This window comes from Astatotilapia calliptera, chromosome 5, assembly GCF_964374335.1.
Source record: "Astatotilapia calliptera chromosome 5, fAstCal68.1, whole genome shotgun sequence".
Lineage (NCBI taxonomy): Eukaryota > Metazoa > Chordata > Actinopteri > Cichliformes > Cichlidae > Astatotilapia > Astatotilapia calliptera.
In genome coordinates this window covers 31,125,336-31,150,138 of record NC_137426.1, presented here as the reverse complement: position 1 = coordinate 31,150,138, position 24,803 = coordinate 31,125,336, and the positions used below count along the sequence as shown (strand labels likewise).

The window sequence follows — 24,803 nt, the reverse complement described above, 5'->3', positions numbered from 1 at the left end:
GTGGTCACAACTTTAACCCTCTCAGGCTCAAATTAAGTTTTTTGTTGCTAATGCACAACCAAGTCCTGCAGTGGTACTTCTGAGTAAAAAAACCTCATAAAATATGTATGTGGGGTAATCAGGTTGTTGTTTTAACTGTTGCAAATCTGCAACGTCTGCCTGGAGAGGGTTAAGACGAGAGCGGACTTTGTGATTGATACACACACCCCCACCCCACAAAACCAGAACTACACAACAAATGCTACAAGGCATCTAGAAGCATTTATGTTTTTACAAAACCAAACTGAGATCCAATCTTAGCCAGAATTTAAAAACTGAGGCCATTCATTTCGATACTGAAACTACAGATGGTGTTATTCATTCCTTAACATCGGTATTTTCTGTGTGCCATCCTTCTTTTAGAGTCACCGTTTGCCGACGCTGATTAGATTTAAACGTGTTTCCAAACAGTTTTTTTTTCTTCTCTTTTGTTTTTAGCAAAAAGTGTCTTCAGAGTGATGCTCCATTCATGCCCTATCAGTTTCTGACATGGGTTATGGTTAGGTTTTGTTATGTCAACCAAAGTCCATCATCCATCATGCATTTACTTAACCCCGTGTTCACAACTATGGAAATTATGTAAGCATATAAGCACCTACAGAAATTCAGTGCTCTGCTGATTTAATTGATTTGCTCTAAAGCTGTCGTGTCTCTTGTGCCTAAAGTGTAGATTTTGGCACTACAAAGTATGAAGTAATCACCCTGAAGAATATATGTCAGTTTAATGCCTACAAACAATTGAATGTATTGAGTAAAAAGGACAAAAAAGTGGGAAAAAACCCCAAAACAAACCAGCGTAATGAATATTGATCTTCATTTAAAATACATTAAATACACTCCTTTTCTTTTAACCAACAAGGATGTGGACATAAAAAGTTATTATCCCTGAGATCTCCAGATTTGACCTTCTTCCCCAAATGATTATAATCCCAGATCATTCTGGGCTGTCACGAGGCTTTCATTTCTAAATTTAGGGGTAGGGAAAACTCTGTCTGGTGTTTGGTCACAAGTTGTAACTTCAAAGACTGAATATTCATTCAAACAGAGATTCTGAGTGATTACAGGAGATTCTTCACAAGCCAAAGGAATAAGCAGACCTGAGCATGTTTTTGTGTGAAGTTTCAGTTTTCTTTTTGATTTGCCGTCTCTTATTCCCTTCCGTTTTTTTTCTCAGTTCTGCTTCAGGGCAATATTTGTGGGGACGCAAAAAGCCTCAGCCGTTAAGGCCTCCATTGTTCCAGTGCAAAGAGAAGACGCACATTGTTTTTCGCATAAACTTTCAATTGTTCTGTCTGGGGTCAAACGGCGAGGTCCCTTTTGTTTGAACTTCCTTGCAGTGGTGTAGAGCAGACAAAAAAAGAGGTTGTTAGCTTAGCTTCAGAAACCTGATGTGGTTTTCAGTGTTAAAGGCCTTCTGAGAGCTTAGAGGTTCATTCCAGGATACACCACTCACTGCAAAATTAGGTGATTTAGGCATTTAAGAGATAAGATAAGATAAAACTTTATTTATCCCTCGGGTGGGTTCCTCTGGGAAATTCGGTCTCCAAAAGCACAGCACCGACAGAAGTTACAGAGTTACAGAAAATAATATATATATATATATATATATATATATATATATATATATATATATATATATATATATATATATATATATATATATATATATATATATATATATATATATATATATATATATATATATATATATATATATATATATATACACATACACATACACATACACATACACATACACATACACATACACACACACACATATACAGATAAAATATACGAAGGGGATAAATAGAATAAATAGAAATAAAAATACAAGTGAATTGCACATTTAAAGTATTGAGTCTATTGCACCATTGACTATTAACAAAAGTATTGCACAAAAGGTATTGCACAGTGAAGTGAGGAGGCACTACAGCTTAGTTGTTCCCCCCTCCTTTGTCCTCCTGTTTCCCCTCCCTCTCCCCTGCAGAGAGGAGTTAAACAGTCTGATGGCGTGTGGGACAAAGGAGTTTTTAAGTCTGTTGGTTCTTGTCTTGGGGAGAAGCAACCTGTCACTGAACAGACTCTTCTGGTTGTTAATGGCCGTGTGCAGAGGATGCCCATCATTGTTCATAATGTCCAGCAGTTTTTTAGTGTCCTTTTCTCTGCCACTGTCACCAGAGTGTCCAGCTTCATGCCGACCACAGAGCTAGCCTTCCTGATCAGTTTCTCCAGCCTGGATGAGTGTGAAATGGTGAATGCTTACCGCCACACAGATGCGTGCATGAAAACATAACATGCCCTATTTTCTTACCAGCTGAGATGCTTCATTTAAATATTAAAACCAGCTTCTTGCAAAGAAATATCAAATTTTACCAGTGAAGCTAAATTGGTCAGAAATGTTGTTTATTGCAAGTTTGCCATTGAGACATAGCAGGCCTCACTTTCATACTGTCTTAAGCTACATGGAATCCCCTTAAATACTATTGAAAACCTCACTTACAGTGACCGTGGATGGTTCGCTGTAAGCGGTTTGTTTGGAGAGAAACTGTGGTTGCGAACTTCTAGTAGCAAGCAGAAGTGTGTAAGCCTTAAAAATAAACACCCGGAATAACTACAAGTGGAGGAGCTCGATGACGAGGTCCGAGTCAGGTGGTCAAACTGCCAGAGCCTCCACCCTGTCACAGGTGGCTGCTATAATATGAGGAGAAACGGATTGTTTTTGTCTGTCAACAATGCAAGCCATGTGGATATGTGAAGTGTAGTGCAAGTAGTTCAATGTGAAGGTCAGTCTCGCTTCTCTTCTTATAACTGCAGAGTAAGCAAGTAAGAGAGATGAATGGCCTTAGACAGTAGGTGTGTGACGTCAAAGCTGCTGTGTCTGGGATGGCTGCCAAGTCTGAGCGCCCAGGCTGCCTGTTACGATGCAGTACCTGGGATGCATCGCTGATACATTTGGCGGGAACAAAGTATATTTTTAGCCAGTGGGAGGTTATGTAACAACCTGTCATGTGATTGGTATACACGGAGAGACGAGAAGGAGGCTTCAGAAAGACGGGAATGGAGGGAGACATCGAAAGTGCTCTTCGTCCTTGCTCAGAGAAAAGCAAACCTGACACAAAAGTTGTTTTTCGTTTTTTGTTTTCATGAAGAAATCAGATTATGGGGTGATGCCAGTGCACCATGAGCTCATAATACTGCTTTCCTGAACCACATTAACTGATATAGAACAAATAATAAATGTGAGTTAGATTTCTGTAAGGCATCAACATTCACAACTAAAAATAAGTGAGCTTCAACTTTTCACCTGATGTCCACTTTGTGTCATTTACTTTTTGATGTAGTGGCACAAATGTTTTGTTCAATGTAGCAATTGTTCTGATACCACAGTTAGCACAAACAACTCTTGTTCCTTCTGTAAAAATGAAAGGCTTACTATTCTGTTTCCTGAAGCTTTTTTATGAATGAATACATCTGAAAGATGACCTTGTTGAAAAGGGCTTGTGTGTTTGCTTCACTGCAACGATCACACAGCTGCTTTCATGTTTAAACAGATAAACTGATGCATTTATGTCATGGCGCACCGATGTTGGCGAGTGTGACTTGCCTCACTCCCGACTGACTGGATTATCATTTGACTTGATAAAAGAATTAATAACTACTTAAAATAGTTGGCTGTGATGGAAAAGATTGAGTGAAAGCTTTCTCATCTCGCCCTAATGACGTCTCCTTCATCCTCAGGCACTCTGGAGCCCCATCTGTCTGCCCTGCTGTGGATGGCTATGCTGGTTTCACTGGCTATTGTCATAGTGCTGCCTCAGCCTCACGGTATCAGGGCACTCATTGCCTCCACCATCCTGCGCCTGATCTTCTCGGTGGGCCTCGAGCCCACATTGCTCCTACTAGGAGGCTTTAATGTAAGTGGGCATGAACCTGACATTTAATTTTCATGCAGTACAGAAACACGGACTCTGTTCAAGCAAGATTTTGCCTTCAAACAGCCACTAATACAAATGTCACTCATTAAATCCATTAAATTCCACACTACGCTGACAATGCAGCACTTGCACTATATATTTAGTAGTCTGAACAATGACTGTTTGAAATTCTTCTTGCACTGCCTTTGAACAAACCTTACCATACTGATTATACATGCTGTGTGTTTTCCATTGTTCTTCAGTTATGTAATAAGGTCATCTTCCTGATGAGCTTCGTTGGAAACAGAGGAACCTTTACACGTGGATACACAGCCATGATTATGGATGTCGAGTTCTTGTACCACCTGCTCTATTTGATTATCTGCAGCTTGGGGGTCTTTGTCCATGTCTTCTTTTACAGTCTACTAGTATGTGAGCTCACACATACTTCATCCTATACACATTTCATATATGAGATTTAACCCAGTTCCAGATGTTCCACACACATCTCTAAACCCTTGTTCTTTCCAGCTCTTTGACCTGGTTTACCGAGAAGAAACCCTGCTGAACGTAATAAAGAGCGTAACCCGCAATGGCCGCTCAATTGTTCTGACAGCTGTGTTGGCGCTTATCCTCGTCTACCTCTTCTCTATTGTGGGATACATCTTCTTCAAGGACGACTTTATTTTGGCTGTGGACCGGATACCCAACAAAACTCTCGGTAAGTTGAAATACAGGCTTCTTGCCATTTCCTTGCTGGAACCAAAATGCATGTCATGCCTTACCCAGATGCCAGAATGCATGGAATGTTTTTCCTCATTCATTCTGAATCACTAAAAAAACCAAAGATGAAAAATATTAAGTGTGGAGGATCTTTGTACATTCACTTGCTCTTAGCATCCAGCTACACTATCACTATTCGTTGCCACAAAAATGCATTGCATAAAAATGAGTGTTTGACTCTCAAATGTGAACCTTGTATAGTTTAGATACTTGCATAATTTCTTCCGTTCCCAACTGAACAGAGCATGGAGCCAGCATGGTGGGAGAGTTCCTCTCTGGTGGAGTTTGTCAGAAAGAAAATGGAGAAAACTGCTCAGCAGAGGCCACGATGGATGGTAGGTTGACAAAGTGAAAGGTAAATGTGAGTGCGTGTACATGGGGTGGAGGCTTGGGTCGAAGGTTTCTTTTTAAGTGTAAATCCATGTTTGTTTGTGAATCTCTTGAATTTTTCCACGAGGCTGGGTGCACGTGTTTGTGTGAAGGGCTTTATGTTCTCACACATTTCTGACTTGCCCAGAAGAGATTCGTCCCACCGAGCTACAAATCTAGGCGACTGGGTGGTCATGGGATTAAAACTGACTGGGCCAACTGGGGGCTTTCAGGGAGCTGGGTCATACACCAGGGGTTTAGACTCTTTAGACTTTGTGGTCTCACAGTACCAAGCCTAAGACTTGATGTAGGGGCCCATAGCTGAAAGGTCAGAGATTAGAGCAGGTCGATAGGTCCACCCAGGGATGGTGCGGGGACTCTCTAACTGCAAACAATGAGTTTTTGCAAACCATCCGACCTTGTTGGGATAAAGCCATCGTTCAAAGGTGAACACGTAGCACCTTTAAATTGATCGGCCAACCATGTCGAATCCTCAAACTGCTGGAGCTTGACCTTGTCTGAGCTTCCCATCCGTCATCACCAGGCGGGCTAATTAGGGTAGTCTGGTGACTAGCCTTTGTGTGGGAAGTTGAAGAATGTCCTCAGTCACATTAAAACCTCCTAATTTATTTTGGTAATATAATTGAATCTTTAAGTAAGGTAGCCACTTATTTTATTGAAACCATATATAAAGGTATTTTTGCTGGATGATAGAAATGCAGAGTAAACTTTAAAGGATCCTACAGTAACACTTCGCTGTGTCTTTGTAGCTTCCCTTGCCATCCAGCCGTCAGCGGTAGTGATTGAGGACAAGGAGCGGACGTGCGATTCCTTGCTCATGTGCATTGTCACAGTACTGAGCCACGGCCTCAGGAGTGGGGGAGGTGTCGGGGACGTCCTACGGAAACCATCCAAAGAGGTATAAAAAACAGGAACCCAACAATGAGGAGAGATCACACCTTTGAGGGTGTGAAGAAGAGTCATAAAATGACCAAATATCGGTTTTCCTGTTTTTACTTTAAAGTCTAGCAACACAGATGAGACGTACTGGCACATCCCCCTACCATGCACAATAAGTCTAACTCGAGTTCAGCTAAATTGAGAAGATAACAGATATTTAAAGGTGTATTTAGTCTTGTAATAAGGAATTTAATATTAAACATTATAAGTAAAAGTAGACATGCTGTCAATTTAATATGTGTTGGATGAGGTAATAAGTGTAGTAGAGGATACGAAGCACTTTGAGTGCTCCAGTAGAGTAGAAAAGCGCTATATAAGAACCAGTCCATTTATCAGGAGTCCAGTATGTCTGAAAGTCTGTGATTGAAAGTTGTCCTTTACAAGGAGGATGTTTTCAAAGCTCCAAACATAGCAAAAACACACAGGATGAAGACAAGTTTGTAACGACCACGCATTAGACCTGCAACTCAACCCACAAGATGGCACAAAGAATTATGAATCATTCACACTTTTATTAACTTCATATAACTTATTGCTCATTTGCATTGATGTCACAACTGTTTTCAGTTGTTCAGAAGCCTGCCAAACACAACCTTACAGCTGGATTGTACCCATGCAAAAGGGCACTGAGTCATACCAATATGTTAACTTAGTTCTTATATATGTATATACACTCCTCTCAAAGGACATAATATTTTTATGCATTCTCTTAGAAGTTTTCAGAATCACAGGTCAGTGCTTGTACTTGTAAGACTGCTTTGAAAACTTGTTCAGCTTCATCTGTGAGTAATGATTTAGTAACATGTGTTTGTTTGTTTTTTCTCTCTGCTCCTCACTGACCTTCTAAACTGAAAAATGCTCTCATTGGCTGACATAACGTGCGAGCTTTCATTGCCTGTCTCAATCCCCCCCCCCCCCCCCCCCCCAATTTCTTTGGCTTCAACAGGAACCACTTTTTGCAGCAAGGGTTATCTACGACCTGCTCTTCTTCTTCATGGTCATCATTATTGTCCTTAACCTCATCTTTGGTGTCATTATTGACACATTTGCTGACCTGAGAAGTGAGAAGCAGAAGAAAGAGGAAATTCTGAAGACAACATGTTTTATTTGCGGTGAGGAAAGAAGCAAAATAACTTTTTAAAATAGTTAAGACTGTTTAAGTGCTGCTATTTATGCTTTCAATGGCCCCATTTTAATTTGTGCTCAAGGTTACTGTCCTATTCTCATGAAAGTGAGAATTGTTTAATTTGGGAGGTATTTATACGTTTCGCTGGTGTTCTCACAGACTTCAGTGTGAACTGATTAGATTTGGGTTATGAAACATTACATGACCTCACATCAGTCCTGCTCTTGTGTTAGTTTCAAACATATGGTTACCTGGACTCAAAGCACACTTCTTTCACACAAAGTTAAACGCACAGCTTAACATTTTCTTTCATCCAGTGTGTGGATGTGACTGGATATGTAAGGCGCTTTGGGGTCCTTAGGGACTAGTAAAACGCTATATAAATACGGGCCATTATTTTGGATGTGATATTTTTATTCTGAAGGTTCTGCCCAAACTGTGGGTCTTTGTCTTTGTCCATCATGCTATCTTCAGTTTATAAATAAAGTTACACATCCAATAGTGCTGAAATGATGAAGGCAAGGAAATTTATGTATGTGCATCCCCAATTTAGTATATCAGGAAGGCTTGGACTGAATTTCTTGACATCTAGGACCTCTTTTGAATGAAATAATTAGAAATTAGTGTCAAAGGTGAGGCTTGCCATGACAAACACTGATATCTAATGGAATGAGTCGATGAAGTTGGTGAGAATTCAAACACATTCAAACAAAGGTGGGAAGGGAAACTTGTTTAGTTGGAGGAGGCCTACAACAGCTAGGTGGTAATTCTAGTTTTACTTTTAGAGCCATTCTGCCTACTCGGCAAACGCTGTAATATGTCAGCATTATGGGAATATGACTCATGACCTTTGACACTTCTTTTCCTGTCTTTTTAACCCTCATTTCTATGTACTAGTAGCACTCCATTCTTCAAGTTTAAAAGAAAAAGCGGAAATGCCTTTTTAGTTCCATTCGAGTCGAAGCTACAGTCAATACGCAACACGTTTCGCTACAGACTCGGTAATTTTGCGGGTGTGAACGATGCAAATGGATGATGATGATGAAATTAAGGGAAATCAAACGAGTGCCCTGTTCTCAGCTCTCATATGAGCATGCTCCTGCTATGATGCAACTTCACATCAGGTCTGTTTTCAAATGGGGGCTTTTTTTCTTTCTTCTTTTTTTTCTTCTGGGTAAACAACCAAACGCCTCCTCTTCCCAGAATGAATGGTTAGTCATGGCAGGTGCTGATGTGGAGGAGGAGTGTTTCTTCCTGTTACCATATGGGTCTTGACCATGTTAGACAGTACACATACTCAGACACTGGCCTCATCTGTCACTGCACCGCCACTTTTTTTTCTTCTTTTCTTCTTTTTTTATGTCAGGAGGGTAATTTCAACTAAATAATCAGTAGTAAGTTGAAATTGTGCTCGCTTGTTTTGTCTGCCCATTCCCTCATACCCCCATTTCCTGTCTTTAAAAAAAAAAAAAAGATCATCATCTGTCATTATTTAGGTCACAAAAATGATGATGCAGGCTTGCATAAGAAAATTTATTTCCTCACTTTTCCTAAGAAGTAAAGAGGACAGATTATTTGGTGTGTGTGTGTGTGCGTGTGTGCGTGCGTGTGTGTGTGTGTGTGTGTGTGTGTGTGTGTGTGTGTGTGTGTGTGTGAGAAATTATGTCATTTATTTATTTATTTATTTATTTATTTTTAGGTTTGGAAAGAGATAAGTTTGACAACAAGACGGTCACCTTTGAAGAGCACATCAAAGTTGAGCACAACATGTGGCACTACTTGTTCTTCATTGTCCTGGTGAAGGTCAAGGACTCAACAGAGTACACTGGCCCAGAGAGCTATGTGGCTGAAATGATCCGGGTAAGGATGTTGTCACTGACATGCACTAGTTTAATGAGGGTCTTATTGGAGTAAATACTAGTGTAGCTGCAAGTCTTCCGAGTCTTGATTTCAGTTGCGTTAAAAAAAACCCCAAAGAAGATGTTGAAAGACCTTTATTTTAATTAGGTACGTTGTGGATATTTTCTTTCTTTGCTTTAGACGTTAATTAAATTATTGCTAAAGCTACTTCAGTAAGGTAGTATGCGAGTCCCAGTTCCTAATAATATGAATTTACTTAAATTTGTTTTTCAACAGTGTATATTTCCATCTATTTGCTTTCTGCTTTGTTGGGGTTGATACTAATTAAGAACTGAGCTACTAGGTACTTATATTACAGACTGATACATCTACCTGATCGTCAATCTTTTTTTCTTTTTTTTTTATATCCTTCAAATTCACAGACACTCCGGAAATTCTGTAATCGACTTGTTTTTCACTTTCTTCTAGCTGCCTTCCTCTCAAAATAGAGCTCTCGCTCATCTTCTTCAGTGCTACAGGTGTGCCTCAAAGCCTACATTAGCAAAACGTACGGTGCAACACTGTATCTGCTACCGCTGTGGTCTTAACTGAGGTTAACCTTCACTCGTGAAGAACACTGTAGGCGCTTCGACTAGGCGTAAAGGTTTATATGGGTTCGGACAGAAGTGATTACTGCAGTCTTTTTCGCTTCCTGCACTGTGACAGGCAGTAATATTTATTTTTTTTCACCTCGTGTGCTCTAGTGTACCAGCTCTGCTTTTATGTAATCCCTACCTCTGTGACCTTGAATCCTTCCAAAGCATTATCACATCAGTCCATTTTATGAATGGACAATTAACATTCAGGCACAGTCTGCCATTGGCATAAAAGGTTTTAATCCTCCGAAGGAGGCATGCATTGTTTTAATCATTAAACACACATGCATGCACCCTTTACATCACCACATGACAGCCACTTTGGCATGCAAACACACTGAAACCTTGGGTTATTTATTTTACTTTTTTCTATCCTGACATAATGCATATTTCTATGTGTTGTATAGAAAGTACGTCATCACTGTTATTAGTTCCAACAAAGGCTTTGCTATCATAAAATACTATAAGATAGCAAATGCCAAGTGCTCGTGTTTATGCCAATCAGATAAATGTACAGCCAGCGGAGAAAGTGATTCAAGTGGATATCTGTAGAATTGTGCCTTTCAGAAAAATAAAAGGGTCTGAAAAGTGATTGTTTTGATTGCTGCATCATACCTGTAGTCTGTGAGCAATTAGAAAGCATTTTAACTGCCACAGGAAAGCCCCTGTTTCTGAAGTGGTTGCTCCCCTGACGCACTTGTGCTGCTGTCAGTTTTTGACCCAGTTTCTCATTCGATGCCATTTAGCCCACTTTCCTGCTTTTTGCCTTGATCTGCTACCCTTAGTCTTGTGAGGAACCACCTGATTTGGGATTAACTCCCTGTCCTCTCGCTCATTAGCGGTGTACTCCCACTGAGCCAAAATACGTTTGTCAAGGGTTCATTCCGACTGGGTTAAGGGTCTTAGCCAAACAGAAGAAGTTGCACATTGTTTGAAAGATGCTGGCGTGCCCAGTCATCCTTAACATCAACTCTCAGCAAGTGTCCTTGTGTCTCGTTACAAAGAGTATATCATTCATAGAGCGTCTGTCATAAAACACATTCAGTAAATCATTCACAGAGGTTAAATTGAGTCACGTTGTGTGCAAGGAGATCGTTTTATCAGCTTTTAAAATGGGATGAGGTTTATTGGAGTTTTTTGGTTTTATTTTTTGGTTGGGTGGCAGACGGAAAACCATACAACTTATTTAACTTATTTTTTAGATATTAAAAAAATCCTGCATGAAAAAATGTAAGTAAACATGTAATGTTATCTACATTAAATAAAACTTCACAATAATATTCATATTTTTTAAACCATAATAATGTAGAGTGCAGTAGTGCCAATAAATTATCGTACAGTCATACATACATCTATTTTTTTATACAACATACAGCTAATTTCAACTGTGCTGGTTTCTGATTTTTCTCCAATTTTTGGATACTTGCTGTGTTAAACTTTATTTGAATGCACAAAAGTTGCATGACGATAATAATAATAATAATAATAATGAATATAATTTCTGCCAACAGTAATAGGAGTTATTAATGAATTATTTTGTTATAGCTTTTTCAGTTGTTAGCTCTTGTTTTTTCTTTTCTTTTATTACAGACATATTCCACTGTATTTACCAGTGATTTGATTAGCAGATGGTATATTTTCAGGCTCTTGTGTTTCAATCTGAGCTGCCTCTCTCCCACTGTGTTTCGATTTTTTTGATGCTGCACTAACGTGGAAGAAGCAGCGGGACATAAGGGGGTGTAGAAGTCAGACTACTCTGACAATGACTGGGACTGACGTCAATGGTGGAGGGCTCTGGGTGAAATGTCATATCTAAGGTGTTAAAAAGAAAACAGTAAAAAAAAGACGATGCTCAGTTTGCACCCATTGTCCTACTTCTAATTATGTCCGACGCTTAAAAAAAAAAATGACACCCATGCTCTATTTGCTCTATTTCCAATCATCCGCTGCCGTAAACGTTCAAGACTGTGATAATTCTGGGAGGGGGGAGAAGGGGGGGCCTTTATTTGCATATTTGTAAAGTGAGTGGGTCGTCAGCTCATCAGGTGGCTTGTGGCATGACTGTGACGTTTTGTGTTGCTATTTTAACCACACAGCATCCTGTTTCTCTGTCATGGCCCGTGCGGTTTTAATAATGAAAAATGTACTTCCGTCATTTCCATTGAACCAGCACGTTGTAGACTCTTAAGTCATGCCTGCACTTCTCAGTTTACTGGAAGTGCTTTCATATGTAAACACTGGGGATGGAAAGAAGGCTAGGCCGTTAAGTGATAAAGTCGTCAAACAAACACACGTGTGGCTGCAACCTGCGGGCTACATCCAAATGGGGGAAATGACCTCTGTCGTGTTTAGGTGATTTTTTTGTTTTGTTTTGCTTTTGTTTTTTTTAAGCAGAGCCGAGTCTGGGAACAGGAAGGTGTTTTCAAATTATTATATCTGTGACAGTCAGCGAGAGATGACAATCTTTCTTAGAGAAACTGGAGCGTTCCAATAATCAAAATGGCACATTTGTATCTTTTTATTTAATTTAATTTCTTACACGTACCAAATATTGCAGTAGCTGTCCTCAGATATAGAAGTGCGTGTTAGAGTGGGAGGAGGCAGGTAAACTAGTAAACACAGCCTCTGTCTCTTTGCATTCAGGAAGTGGAACTTGCTCACAGCCGTCCTCTCCTCCTTTCAGAATGACTGTTTGCTGCTCATTATTTTAGTGTTGTGTGATTCCCCCTCGGGCTACCGTCTGACCCAGGGCTGGTTTGCGGTATGCACGGCCACCTCACTTGCGTCGATGTCTCCAAATCGACCACTGAAACGCGGGGACTTTTTCAGCCCAGTTCTTTGGCACTGCACGATTTCTGGACAGTGCCTGCAGTGCCGCACACTTGCATTTCATTCATGCAGCATTAGGGCAGATCGTTGTGCTGATTTAAGGAACATGACATGCCTTTCTGTATGCTGCTTCATCTAAATAACATTATTAACATTTTATTTTTTTTATATATTAGTATTGCTATCTATCTATATATCTATATATCTATATATATATCTATCTATATATCTATATATATATATCTATATATCTATATAGATATATATATATCTATATATCTATATATATATCTATCTATATATATACCTATATATATATCTCAGAGAGCATTTTGAAGTAGTGATGAGAACATTCGAGATCTCGGTGTTTATCTGTGTATATGATGCAAAGAATGTGGAGTCATATGAGAAAATTTCTGTACGCCTGCCAGTGTGATCGTCTGTTCTTTAAGATTAGGCGTGATAGAAACAGATCAAACAAGTGAGCTGCCTCGTGTGAGTGATTTCAAGAATGCCTGCGTATCCCATGTGATTCTAATATGGAAAGTCCCATTCTAATTAGTTTGATTCCACTTTTAGAGTCAGCTTTAAATCACTGCACACAAGCCAGACACTAAAACTGGGCATTAGATGGGGGGGAGTACAAATTTCATATGGCCTTTTGCCATTTAAGCTTGTTCTGGTGAGTTAAAATTAGAATGAGAAGTGAAAAACTTCCTAGAAAATTGCAAAGGTTCCAGCACCCTGAAGGCAGTCACGGGGAATGTGATAAATACATTTCATTGTGTCTTCATACCTCTCCTAACAAATCAAATTTCTGTTTACCAGGAGCACAACTTGGACTGGTTTCCACGAATGCGGGCCATGTCTTTGGTCAGCAGTGACGCAGATGGGGAGCAAAATGAGATCAGAAATCTGCAGGAGAAACTGGAGTCCACAATGAAACTGGTGTCCAACCTCTCAGGCCAGCTGACCGAGCTCAAGGAACAGGTCGGTTTGAGCTAAAGTTGATCAAAAGACCGAGAATCTGATTTTGATGTCTGACACTTTGTCAGGGGGAGAAAACATGAAGCATTAGAGGGGTTTTTTCTTTTTCTTTTTGTAAAGAGCAAAGCTGACGTTTTTTCAGTTTTGTTTGTTTGTTTGCTCCTCATTGCCCTTTAGATGCAAAGCTTTCTAAATGCAAAAGGTGGTGAGTCATAGTTCACAGCACCGCTCATGAGATTCTCAATCTGATTTTATTTTCATCACTGAGTTATAAGCACATTTTTGTTTCTCTGGATTATAGACCCGTTAGCTAAGCTTTTTTCTTTGTATCTGTCTTATTTCGGTGCGTTATTAAACCAAACTTCAGTTCAGTTTGGTTATTCTGTAAAAGATTTTACTTTTTGCATTCAGCAGACACACTAGAAGTTGTGTAAGGATACAGTTCTGCTGGTATTGCATATCCAGGAAAACAAGACGATTGTTGCACAATCTGCTGTTTCTAGTAAACAGAATTGTAAAAAGCCTTTTACCCTCGAAATGAGAACTATTTGTGAGGAAGTGAATGTTTCAGAGACATTTTGACCCAGACAGTGGGGGAAATGATTATTGTGCCTCCAAGAGCGATGACGGGCACAGGAACATCTGTCACATCGCGCTGCAACGCACAAATGCTCGCACAGCCTGCTTTGATTTCTTTTCCTTCGCTTGATGAATTTAAACTCTTTACTTTCTCAGGAACAAACCAACGTTTATTCACCGGAGAGTGAAAATTATGCCATGAGCGCTCTCCATGTTGAGTCACTCAAAAGATTGCCATAATTAGCAAATTATAGCGCAAAAAGGACAGCATGCTATTGCTGTCTGACTTTAAATGATATTTTTGTCTAACACGTCCCTCTGCGCAGAATTATTTCTGCTGGAACACTCATTACAGGACCACTTTGTCTTCTCACTTTTAATATTGTTGTGTTTCACTGCCGAGGTGCAAATCACCACTTTATGTCAATTAAAGTAAATTCTTAGCAGAAAACCCTCTCTTGTTCCTGCTCGTATAAAGGTTAGCACCTGCGTTTTGACTCATGCGCTTCTCTTGATCTCTGAAATTTCTCTTGACTGAGTTTCAGGATTAGTAGTTTGTATTCGGCTGCTTTCGTCAGAAGACACAGCAAAGTGGATGACAAGGCTGGCAGGATTTCAGAAGAATGTGTTTCAGTTGAGCTGCATGCAGAGTTTGCTGCTGCATTTTGTCAGTTTCTATAAGGTGCTACGAAAGACTGAATCGATTAAGACTGCAGAGCAGAGAAGGTGGAATAATTTTTTCTTTTTTCTTCTTTTAACAAAACGAGCCCTCTCTGTTCCCCTCAGATGACAGAGCAGAGGAAGCAGAAGCAGCGGATCGGCCTTTTGGGACACCCTCAGCACATGAACGTCAACCCTCAGCAGCCTGCGTGAGGTCGACCGGCACACAGCCCTGAAGGAGCTCCGCGTCGGCTTTGCGCCCAGGTGGAGCGCGCACTCCTCACGCCGAGGTTGCACATAATGTATACTGCACTGAGTGTAACTTATAACGGTAGGGAAACACTGTAACATAGGTAGTCATAAGGCGATGTGTAGCTCTACCCACCACGCATGTGTTACTCTAGAACGTGACACTCACCCACCTCATTCTGTTCAGGCCTGTCAGAACTGGTGCCAAATGTTTCCTAGGTAGAAATCATTTGGATTTCTGACCACAAGGCCTTCACTGGTTGAACTTGAAATGGGGGGAAAAAGCTGACTGGACAAGAGGGAATAGTCCCATTTGTTGTTCTTTTTTTTATGTTATTGTTCTCTATTTATATTTCTAGAATAATGAGCAGTATTACACGTCTTATTTTTGTATGTTGTGCAATATATTAACTTAAATATGCAACCTCATTGGTGTGTGGGTTGAAATTCCATCATTTTTGTCTTATTTAAAAGCACAGCCCGATGTTTTGTCTCTGGATAAAATAGAGAGCTGTTGGTTGCCTGTACTTACACACAGATAGGGATAATACTTAATAAGCTGGCCTTCTCAGTTTTACTTTCTTCTTTTATTTCTTGAAAATGTGCGTACTTGTTGAGGGGCAACGGCACTCAGTATAGATAGCATATTGTTTGAGAGCAATATATACGGATAGTTTACTTTCACCTGTGTAAAGCCAACAGTGTCATATCTCAGCGCTAACTAATTTTATGATATATTTGCTTTCTTATTTAACTGGGTCGTAAAGGACATTTAGTGCCACTCATGCTAATATTTGCTCAGGAGTTGTGTCATTTTTACAATAATAAATTTGTCCAGTTTTTGCAGCAGACTTCTTCCATTTGTGCCCGTTTTTGGTCCTCGAGTTAAGTCTGAGACATGTTTGCTGCTTGTGCTGAGTCACTTTTATTTCCACCAAAACTCATTAGTTGCTACTGTTAGACTTCTCTCATTTTTGGACTACCTATGTGTATATACAATTTGTTGCTTACCTTCGCTTTTGTATAGAAAAATGACAAGAGGGGGGAAAAAACGGTTACTTATGAATATTATAATTACTTTAAAAAATTTAGGCGCTATCAATTTGTATACTGGAGTAGAATTATTTATTAAAATTGATGTAATTATCCTTTACTCCCTTTGCTGTGTTTGTTATTGATGTGCTTTTACAGGATTTATAATGTGTTTTTGTTTACAAATGCACACATTCGTACATTACCACATGACTCATTTCTTTTAATACTGCCTTTGTATCTTTATTTCAGTAACTGCAGACTTATAAAGCAGAAAAATGTATGAATTTGTCTTCATCTGATCACACAAATGGATACTGAAATACAAATGCCGCTCACTGGCAATAAGCAAAATGTTCTATATGGGTTCACACGGAAAGTTTGGTTTAAAAATTAAACTGGGCCACGTCCCGAATTATTCTTCTGGCTTTCAGAGAATCTGTATATGCTGACTGGAAACGAGGAACATCTGAGTAGAATATATCCTCATTGATCAGGGACTTTCCTGATTCTCTGACAGCCAAGTATATGTTCACCAAGCTCTACTTAATGTGTAACTGTCCAGGTTCAATCAGTTGGTGTCCTGATATTTAGATTTTTTTTTAATTCATTTTTTAATGAAATGTCTGCATACAAGAGCCATTCATTTGTCAGTCATTTCCAGAAAAATGTAAACAATTTTCTACAAAATTATCCCTCCAAAACCCTTAAACGAGTCCCTCGGTGCAAAATCAGCATTCTTGCTTGAGTGTTTTTCAGCAGATAAACTGTGGTCAGAGAAGCTCATGCTTCATAATGCCGATTCTTGCATAAAGAAGGTGGTAGTAGGTGCAGACTTTATGCATCTGTAAATGCAAACTTTAAGGGTGCAGCGTGGTTACAATGATTCTTAAACAACTTATATTGACTTATATCAACTAATATTTTAGGGCACGGAGAACGAGTGCAAATTTTCTACACTAATGGGAGTAGGCTATATGCACACAGTTCGGGGTAATCAGATACTGTTAATATTATTTTAAAACCACACAGTTTGGCACCTAATTGTGTGAAATGATAAGAAATGCAGACAGTTGCATCTCCACAGAACAGTGAAAACGGAAAGATGAGTTGAAAACAGTAGTTGGCACCCCCTCCCCCCCTTATCGGAATTAAGTGCAAAATCTTATCTGCAACCCCTTCCCGTTCCCTCCTCTCCGTTGTTTTGAAGCTGTTTCTATATTTAGTCTGTCTGCTTCGGGACGTCGGCGGGTGGAACCGACCGACCAGTCGGGCATTCTCGGTCGTCTGCTGGACTTACGTCACCGACAGGGATCCGCTCTTCGGCTCTCTCCCGGCCATGAGGAGCTCAACGTGACAGCGCGCTGGGTACAAGCAGGTCTAATAAGTACCAGCACGGTGCGGGTATGTAGAAAGAAAACGCTCCACCACAGGGACTCTGTCATCCTGCCGCAGGTGCACGTGCACGTGCCGCACACCAGACCCGTACAGAATGAAATTACACGGGTGTCCACGCCACATTGAGCGCGTGACACTTGGCAGGCTCTGAAAATGCGGAGAGTTAAAATGAGTGGCCCGCTGGCCGCACTGAAACGTTGAGACCCCATAGATAATTATCGCGTGACTCATCGTGTCGCAACTGTTTGTCTCGCCCGCATTGAGCCCAGTGTAAGTATGTTAGCGTGAGAAAATAAAGCGTCTAAAATGAGCAAAGTCTTGGAAGAGTTTTTGTAAACAAGTGTTGCAACTTAATGATAAAAGCTTCTTCTGCGTTATAATTTCTACATGTTAACTAGTTTCGCTTAATTTTACCACACTTTTTGTTTCATCTCAAAATGTAGGCCTTTTGCTAATACCCAATAATAAAAAATAAAAAAGTTGTATTTCAGCGTCGAGGCTATAGTATTTTATGCTAGTGTTTCTATAGTGCAGCTTACTATGAAGCTTACTATGCCAGTTAACATGGGGAAAACGGCTCCACACTTCCTAACTGTCCAGGGGAAATCTGTTGCTCTACTTTCTGCCTCCATAAACACGCTCTGCTCTGCAAACACGACTCAACCCCCGAGATCCGAAGCGTGGTGGTACACGGGACTCGGCCCCGGTGGAGGAGTACTACACAAATGGGTGTGCTCCAGCAGCAGAGAGAGGGGGCGGAGCGAGCGGGGAGGTGAGGAGTTGAAAGCACCGTCCAACACGTGAGGCTCATGTGACGGAGCGGAGTCTGTTTCTGTAGCTGAGAGACGTGCCTGCAGTCACAGGGTTTATTTAACACGTAGTCAGAAATCCACCCAGCTCTCACACATTGCGCCGGGCGTGGAGCCTCCCTAGACATACTACTGAGTCCCGGACCTAAGGGCGACAAAACTCCAGCTGCGCTCGACTGCAGCTCACAACAGGAAAACACACTCACACTGGATAAGAGGAAATAATTTTTTCTCATTTATTTCTTTTATCTTGGAAAGTTTTTTTTTTTTTTCATTTTGAATTGCGGCTGCTGGGACAAATTTTGGAGTTTTTTAAAAAAAAAAAAAAAAAGCATTTTCTTCAGGTTTTACATTTAATCGACATGGAGAGGATTACCAGCGCGCAACCACCTCCCTGTATGCCAAAACACCCCTCTCTGGATATAGCTGACATGCAAGGGTAAACGAAGCAATTTCTATTACATAAAAAAATGTCATTCTGCACTTTATACTGAAGCTCTGTGAAATCAACTAATTTAATCTTCTCTCCAAAGAGTGGATTTTCCAATTTATGTGTATAAACCCAGGAGGGGCATGAAGCGAGATAATGAGAGCAAGGTAAGTTCTAGTTTTTACAAGTGTAATATATTTAAACAGTTAAATCTGAGCAGAATTTCACTGACCACCTTTCACAACCCTCTCCAGGAGACCTACAAGTTGCCCCACCGACTTATCGAGAAGAAGAGACGCGACAGAATAAACGAATGCATTGCCCAACTGAAAGATTTATTGCCAGAACATCTTAAGCTTACAGTGAGTATTATTTCAGCATATGGCAGGTTTGCTAACAGCCAGAGAATCTGAGACGCCACATGGTTCTGCTGAGCAGTTTGTTTGCGCCATATTTTCAGTTCAGCTTTGAAGCCTTAAAAAATATATATTTATATACATATATCTATATTTATTTTTTATTAAGAGAAGAACCGAATAATAATAATTTTTAAAAAGTTTTATTTTTTAAATTTTAATTGCAATCGTACTTAAAAAAATTCATTTAATTGCTGTTATTTTAAAATTTGTTACTAGAAGTTTTTGTACGTGTGTACATGGACTGCATGACTTCCCGGGTGTTCCAGACTTGTTCTCTGTTCAGCTGCAGAATGTGTTACATAAGAAAGATCAACATGCTTATTGAAGGTCTTCCTGTTTTAGACGCTGGGTCATTTGGAGAAAGCTGTGGTGCTGGAACTCACTCTCAAGCATGTGAAAGCCCTGAGTTCTCTCCTGGAGCAGCAGCAGCAGAAAATTATCGCTCTACAGAAGGACCTGCAGCTTGGTAAGTTTGAGTTTTCATTTTTATTTTTCTTATTTGTTTAGGCTGTGAAGTGGAAATGGTACAGAGGCATCACTGGGGCTGGCACTGTGTGGTCTGTTGTGTTTTATTGAGGTAAAACTTGCTGTAAAGAGGATTTAAACTTTTTTTTTTTTTTAATCACCTAGGTGATCATGGAGTTGACAGCGCTGAGAGCAGTGAGGAGATGTTCCGCTCTGGCTTTCACTTATGCGCCAAAGAGGTTCTGCACTATATGGCCACCCAAGAAAGCAGCAGGGACTTGACTCCTTCGCACGTAATCACTCACATCCAAAAGGTAGCAGCGGAAGTCCTGCAGCATCGAAGCAGCCTTCGGCCGGATGAGGATGTGGGCTCTTCTGAAAAAGTGAAGAAATCCGCCGGACAGCCACAAAGGGCCTCTGAAGGCCCTGCTAAGAACTGCGTCCCAGTCATTCAAAGGACTTATCCCCACGGGACAGGGGAGCTGAGCGGTAGTGACACAGACACTGACAGTGGCTATGGGGGAGAACATGACAAGCGGGACCCCAAAGCCCAGTGGTCAGAAAGCCACTCGATGGAGGGGGAGCTCAACCATTCGGGATCTGAGCGCATGGCCAGTGCCATCAAGCAGGAGGATGATGAGCCTCGGGCCAAGAAGCTGAGATCGGACTCCCCGGAAGATGAAATTCTCTCCAGTCACACGACAGGAGTTCCTGGTAGTTACCTGAGCTTCTCCCCTAACCAGAACCCGTTTTGCCTTCCCTTCTACCTCATCCCCCCCGCAGCAGCGGCAGCAGCAGCATATCTGCCCATGCTGGAGAAATGCTGGTACCCTGGGGGCTTGCCTGTCATGTACCCAGGCATGAGCGGTTCTGCAGCAGGCCTACCCCCAGAGGCACTTCCCTCGTCTCTGATGATGTCCATGTCCCCGAGGGCAGGATCTCCAGTACACCACCAGAGTCGCATGGACTCCCCCACGTTTCACAAAGCTTTAAAGCAGGTCGCTCCCTTGAATCTGGAAACCAAAGACTGAGCAGATGTGTCACAAATCGTGTCCTCTGAATGTCGAATGGGATAAACGAACACGAAAGCACTGGTATCCCATTAAACAGCAGCTGTAGTTTGACCCATTGTGTCCCACCTCCATCTATCATGAGCTCCTGAAGTGAAATGAGACTTTCTGTGGGGATTCTGGCATGGCCACGAGAAGGCTCATGTTAGACCTTTTGCATGGCTCTGAAATACTGTGAGTTTTAATACGGTCAGTTTAGAGTGCACGAGGGAGCGCGCAAGTGTTTTTCTGCAATACCTGTCATCTCAGCACTTATTGTTGAATGTCAAAGGTTAACCTAGAATGTAAGGTGTAGACTAACCCTTCCACACACAAACACACACCCCATTTAAAAACATTTTGGAGCTATTTTCTTTGCGCGCGCACACAAACACACACGCCAGTCTGTAATGAATGTAAAGATTGAACAAAAGCTCCGTCGTAGATGCTGCTTGAATGACTTTTAAGGATGATCTACTTTCAGTGTTTGTTGCTCCTGTAAATGCAACAAACTATTGTTTTAGACCTACCACAAAAAACAAAACAAAAAAAAAATATTGCCCCTTTAACTCCTTCAGTTATGGCAAAGCTAAATGAACGCAGAGTTTAGAGTTCAAAGAATTCAGGGCGTTGTCGCCGTACGAGGTGTGTCACTCATGTCTGTCGATGAATGATGTGGCCATACACGCTTTTATGATTTCATTTGTTGCTCATGACTGTTTCTGCATTTTTTTAGGTGGAGTTCCTGTGAAGCAGTGTCTTGTAATTATTTCTTTTGCTTATACTACTCGTACATCTCTATTTTTGATACGTGACCCACTGAGTGTATTTTGTAGGGAAAGGCTGAGGGAGCGATTGGCTGTACGTTGCGACATCGTGTACAGTATACATATGGCGTCAGCCTGATTTGCATATTGCCCACTGCTTTCCAGTCGAGTCCAGGCCTGTTTTTAGCTCACGCTGTTGCCTTTACTCGTTTTAACACAGACACAAACAGTGGCAGGTGATTCAAACATATTTGCTTTAAATGTGTCTGTGGCAAAGAGAGTGAATGTAAAGTAAAACAAATATAATAGTTTTGTATAGAAAGAGGTACTTGGGATTTTTATTTTGAAATGTAATGCAAAGGATGTACATATTTTGTATATAAAGTATTATTGATATATATTAAAGTATTAATAAAGCTTTTTCCCCTCCCTGTGGAATTTGTGTTGGACTGCCTGTTGGCTTAAACGTGTTGTAGCCAGCCACCCTGACAGTTTCTCATAACAAGGCATACTTACATAACACTTACATAACCCATAAAGCAGCACAGTCTCTGTAAATCAATAGCGTGTCTTAGACTACTGTAAAGGTTGTGAACATTTTCAATTTCGAAGGATATCTACAGAAATGTGCAAAGGAATCGTTCATATTTATTTAACCGTCGGCTATTACAGATGAGTAACAGTGGAAAGGAAGAACTTGCCATTATAACCCACTAGTATGACGATCCATAGTGTGAGTCTGAAACCTGGAGATACTGTTCCTAAAAAAGAATAAAGTGGGCATGAACTTCGTGTTCACCGAATTACGAGAAGTTTACCTTTTGTGGTTTAATTCTCAAGTGGGCCATACCTATGTCTGGAGATAAGATGTGTCTGGCAGCTTTAGAAGACCACACTGAAAATGGTATTTGAGGTTAAGGGAAAGGACTTTTAAGCCTTTGATTTACTTTCGTGTTTAATATGGAATACGTGTCTCCGCCGACCTTCTGCCGCTCGTTTGGGGGCTGTTTCCTGCGTGGTAATGCAGCTGTAGCTGTAGTAATAGTGAAAATAACAAGGCCGATATCATGAGCCGCTTACCACAGACTACGTCTCCATGAGGCGCGTGGAAATGACAGTTTTTCTTTTCTTGTAAACAGTATGTTGATTTTTTTTTAAATTTAGTCTACAAAGACTGTTAAGGTTGCAAATGCGCCTGACTAATCCAACCATGCGACACAAGCGCCACCTTATGGAATTAGAGCTTCATTTCGTGTGATAAATTTTAATAAGAGCAAAATATTTCAGGGAACGTTTCAGTAACGATTACATTTTATAGAAGTTTGCTGAAAGCACTCATCAAAATAAAATACATTCTCACTGTTGCCTTGGTCAGCGTGTGTTTGCAGAATTTGCAGAAAACTGCACTAATCAATGAATAGTAAGTCTCTCAGATTACTTCATGGGGTGTGAAATGGGTTTCCATTAGTAATGAAATTCAAATACTTTTCTTTTACCCAACTCATTGGTGAGGTCAATTTTTTCCACCTGTAGCTAACAGCTGTTCACCAGCACCAAACAACGAGCAAATAAAATGACAACAGCTGACCGATTTAGCCGTTACTATACTTCAGATATTTTTCTCATGATTTGGTGGAACCAGACCAGAGTCTAATAAGCCTTGGATATAATCAAAAACAACATTTAATTGTGCCAGTGTGTTTTTAATTGGTTTATTTACTCAGCGCATTCTTAAATTAAAATAGGATGAATACCTGACAAAACAGGCGGAAGAATGTGGAGCTCTGTCTGATTTTTGTTGGTGTGCTGTACAGAAGATCCACAAGGGACTGTGTTGTCTCTATTTCCGTTCACCTTGTACACCTCAGACTTTCAGTACAAATCCAGGTCATCCTACTTACAGAAGTACTCTGATAATTCTGTAGTGGTTGAACATATTAATGATGGGCAGAGGAGGAGTGTAGAGCACTAGTGGATGATTTATGGAGTTGTCTGAAAGGAATCGTGTGCTTCTTAATGTGAATAAAACTTTAAAAAAAAAGAGATGGCGATGGACTTTAAAAGAAAGAGGACGGGTACGTGGCCCGTGTCTATCCTGGGACAGGATGCTGACTTGGGGTGAAGAGGACAAGCCTGAAATGAAAGACTAACACAGATGCTGTGTACTCACAAGGGACGAGCAGGCTGCCCCTAAAATGATGATTTATTTTATTTTATTTTATTTTATTTTATTTTATTTTATTTTATTTTATTTTCTTTTCTTTTCTTTTCTTTTCTTTTCTTTTCTTTTCTTTTCTTTTCTTTTCTTTTCTTTTCTTTTCTTTTCTTTTCTTTTCTTTTCTTTTCTTTTATTCTGCCTGTCCCGTTTGGTACTTTAGCAATCAGAATTATTGTCTGAAGGCCAAGAAAGATGCCCAATGAATTAATTTTACCAAGTGGATCATTATGGTAACTTGATTGACCTTTGTTATTATTATTATTATTATTATTATTATTATCCATCCATCCATCTTCATCCGCTTTGTCCGGGGCCGGGTCGCGGGGGCGGCAGCCTAAGCAAGGAGGCCCAGACCTCCCTCTCCCCAGCCACCTCCTCCAGCTTGTCCGGGGGAATACCAAGGCGTTCCCAGGCCAGCCGAGAGATATAATCTCTCCAGCATGTCCTGGGTCTGCCCCGGGGCCTCCTCCCGGTGGGACATGCCTGGAACACCTCACCCAGGAGGCGCCCAGGGGGCATCCTTGTCAGATGCCCGAACCACCTCAGCTGGCTCCTTTCGATGTGGAGCAGCAGCTGCTCTACTCTGAGCCCCTCCCGGATGGCCGAACTTCTCACCCTATCTCTAAGGGAGAGGCCAGCCACCCTTCGGAGGAAGCTCATTTCTGCCGCTTGTATCCGCGATCTCGTTCTTTCGGTCACTACCCACAGCTCGTGGCCATAGGTGAGGGTAGGGACGTAGATCGACCGGTAAATTGAGAGCTTCGCTTTTACACTCAGCTCCCTCTTCACCACGACGGACCGGTGCAGCGTCCGCATTACTGCGGCTGCAGCCCCAATCCGTCTGTCGATCTCCGGCTCCCTTCTCCCATCACTCGCGAACAAGACCCCGAGATACTTGAACTCCTCCACTTGGGGCAGGAACTCATCCCCGACCCGGAGTGGGCACTCCACCCTTTTCCGGCTGAGAACCATGGCCTCAGATTTGGAGGTGCTGATCCTCATTCCCGCTGCTTCACACTCGGCTGCGAACCGTTCCAGTGCGAGCTGAAGGCCCTCACCCGATGAAGCCAACAGAACCACATCATCTGCAAAAATCAGAGATGAGATTCTGAGGCCACCAAAGCGAATTATTATTATTATTATTATTATTATTATTATTATTATTTTTATTATTATTATTATTATTATTGTTGTTGTTGTTGTTGTTGTTGTTGTTGTTGTTG

General features: G+C 40.9%; 2 protein-coding genes across 13 annotated transcripts in view; both read left to right on the top strand.

Annotated features, from left to right (window-relative positions):
* itpr1b (inositol 1,4,5-trisphosphate receptor, type 1b) overlaps positions 1–16,146 on the top strand; it is an 84,328-nt gene extending 68,182 nt beyond the window's left edge. For all 12 annotated transcript variants that reach the window (XM_026168869.2, XM_026168867.2, XM_080302070.1 and 9 more), the window contains 9 exons: positions 3,781–3,956; positions 4,220–4,384; positions 4,488–4,677; positions 4,982–5,074; positions 5,879–6,027; positions 7,015–7,180; positions 8,894–9,054; positions 13,347–13,508; positions 14,871–16,146. In XM_026168869.2, coding sequence (XP_026024654.1) covers positions 3,781–3,956; positions 4,220–4,384; positions 4,488–4,677; positions 4,982–5,074; positions 5,879–6,027; positions 7,015–7,180; positions 8,894–9,054; positions 13,347–13,508; positions 14,871–14,957 — 1,349 coding nt within the window. In that variant the 3' untranslated portion in view covers positions 14,958–16,146. The remainder of the gene's footprint in view (positions 1–3,780; positions 3,957–4,219; positions 4,385–4,487; positions 4,678–4,981; positions 5,075–5,878; positions 6,028–7,014; positions 7,181–8,893; positions 9,055–13,346; positions 13,509–14,870) is intronic.
* A 1,850-nt stretch (positions 16,147–17,996) lies between these two features.
* Positions 17,997–21,800, top strand: bhlhe40 (basic helix-loop-helix family, member e40). The gene is made up of 5 exons (XM_026168872.2): positions 17,997–18,671; positions 18,766–18,829; positions 18,917–19,024; positions 19,424–19,547; positions 19,712–21,800. The coding sequence occupies exons 1-5, from the start codon at positions 18,595–18,597 to the stop codon at positions 20,575–20,577; spliced, it is 1,239 nt and encodes a 412-aa protein (XP_026024657.1). The 5' UTR covers positions 17,997–18,594; the 3' UTR covers positions 20,578–21,800.
* Positions 21,801–24,803: the final 3,003 nt, after the last annotated feature.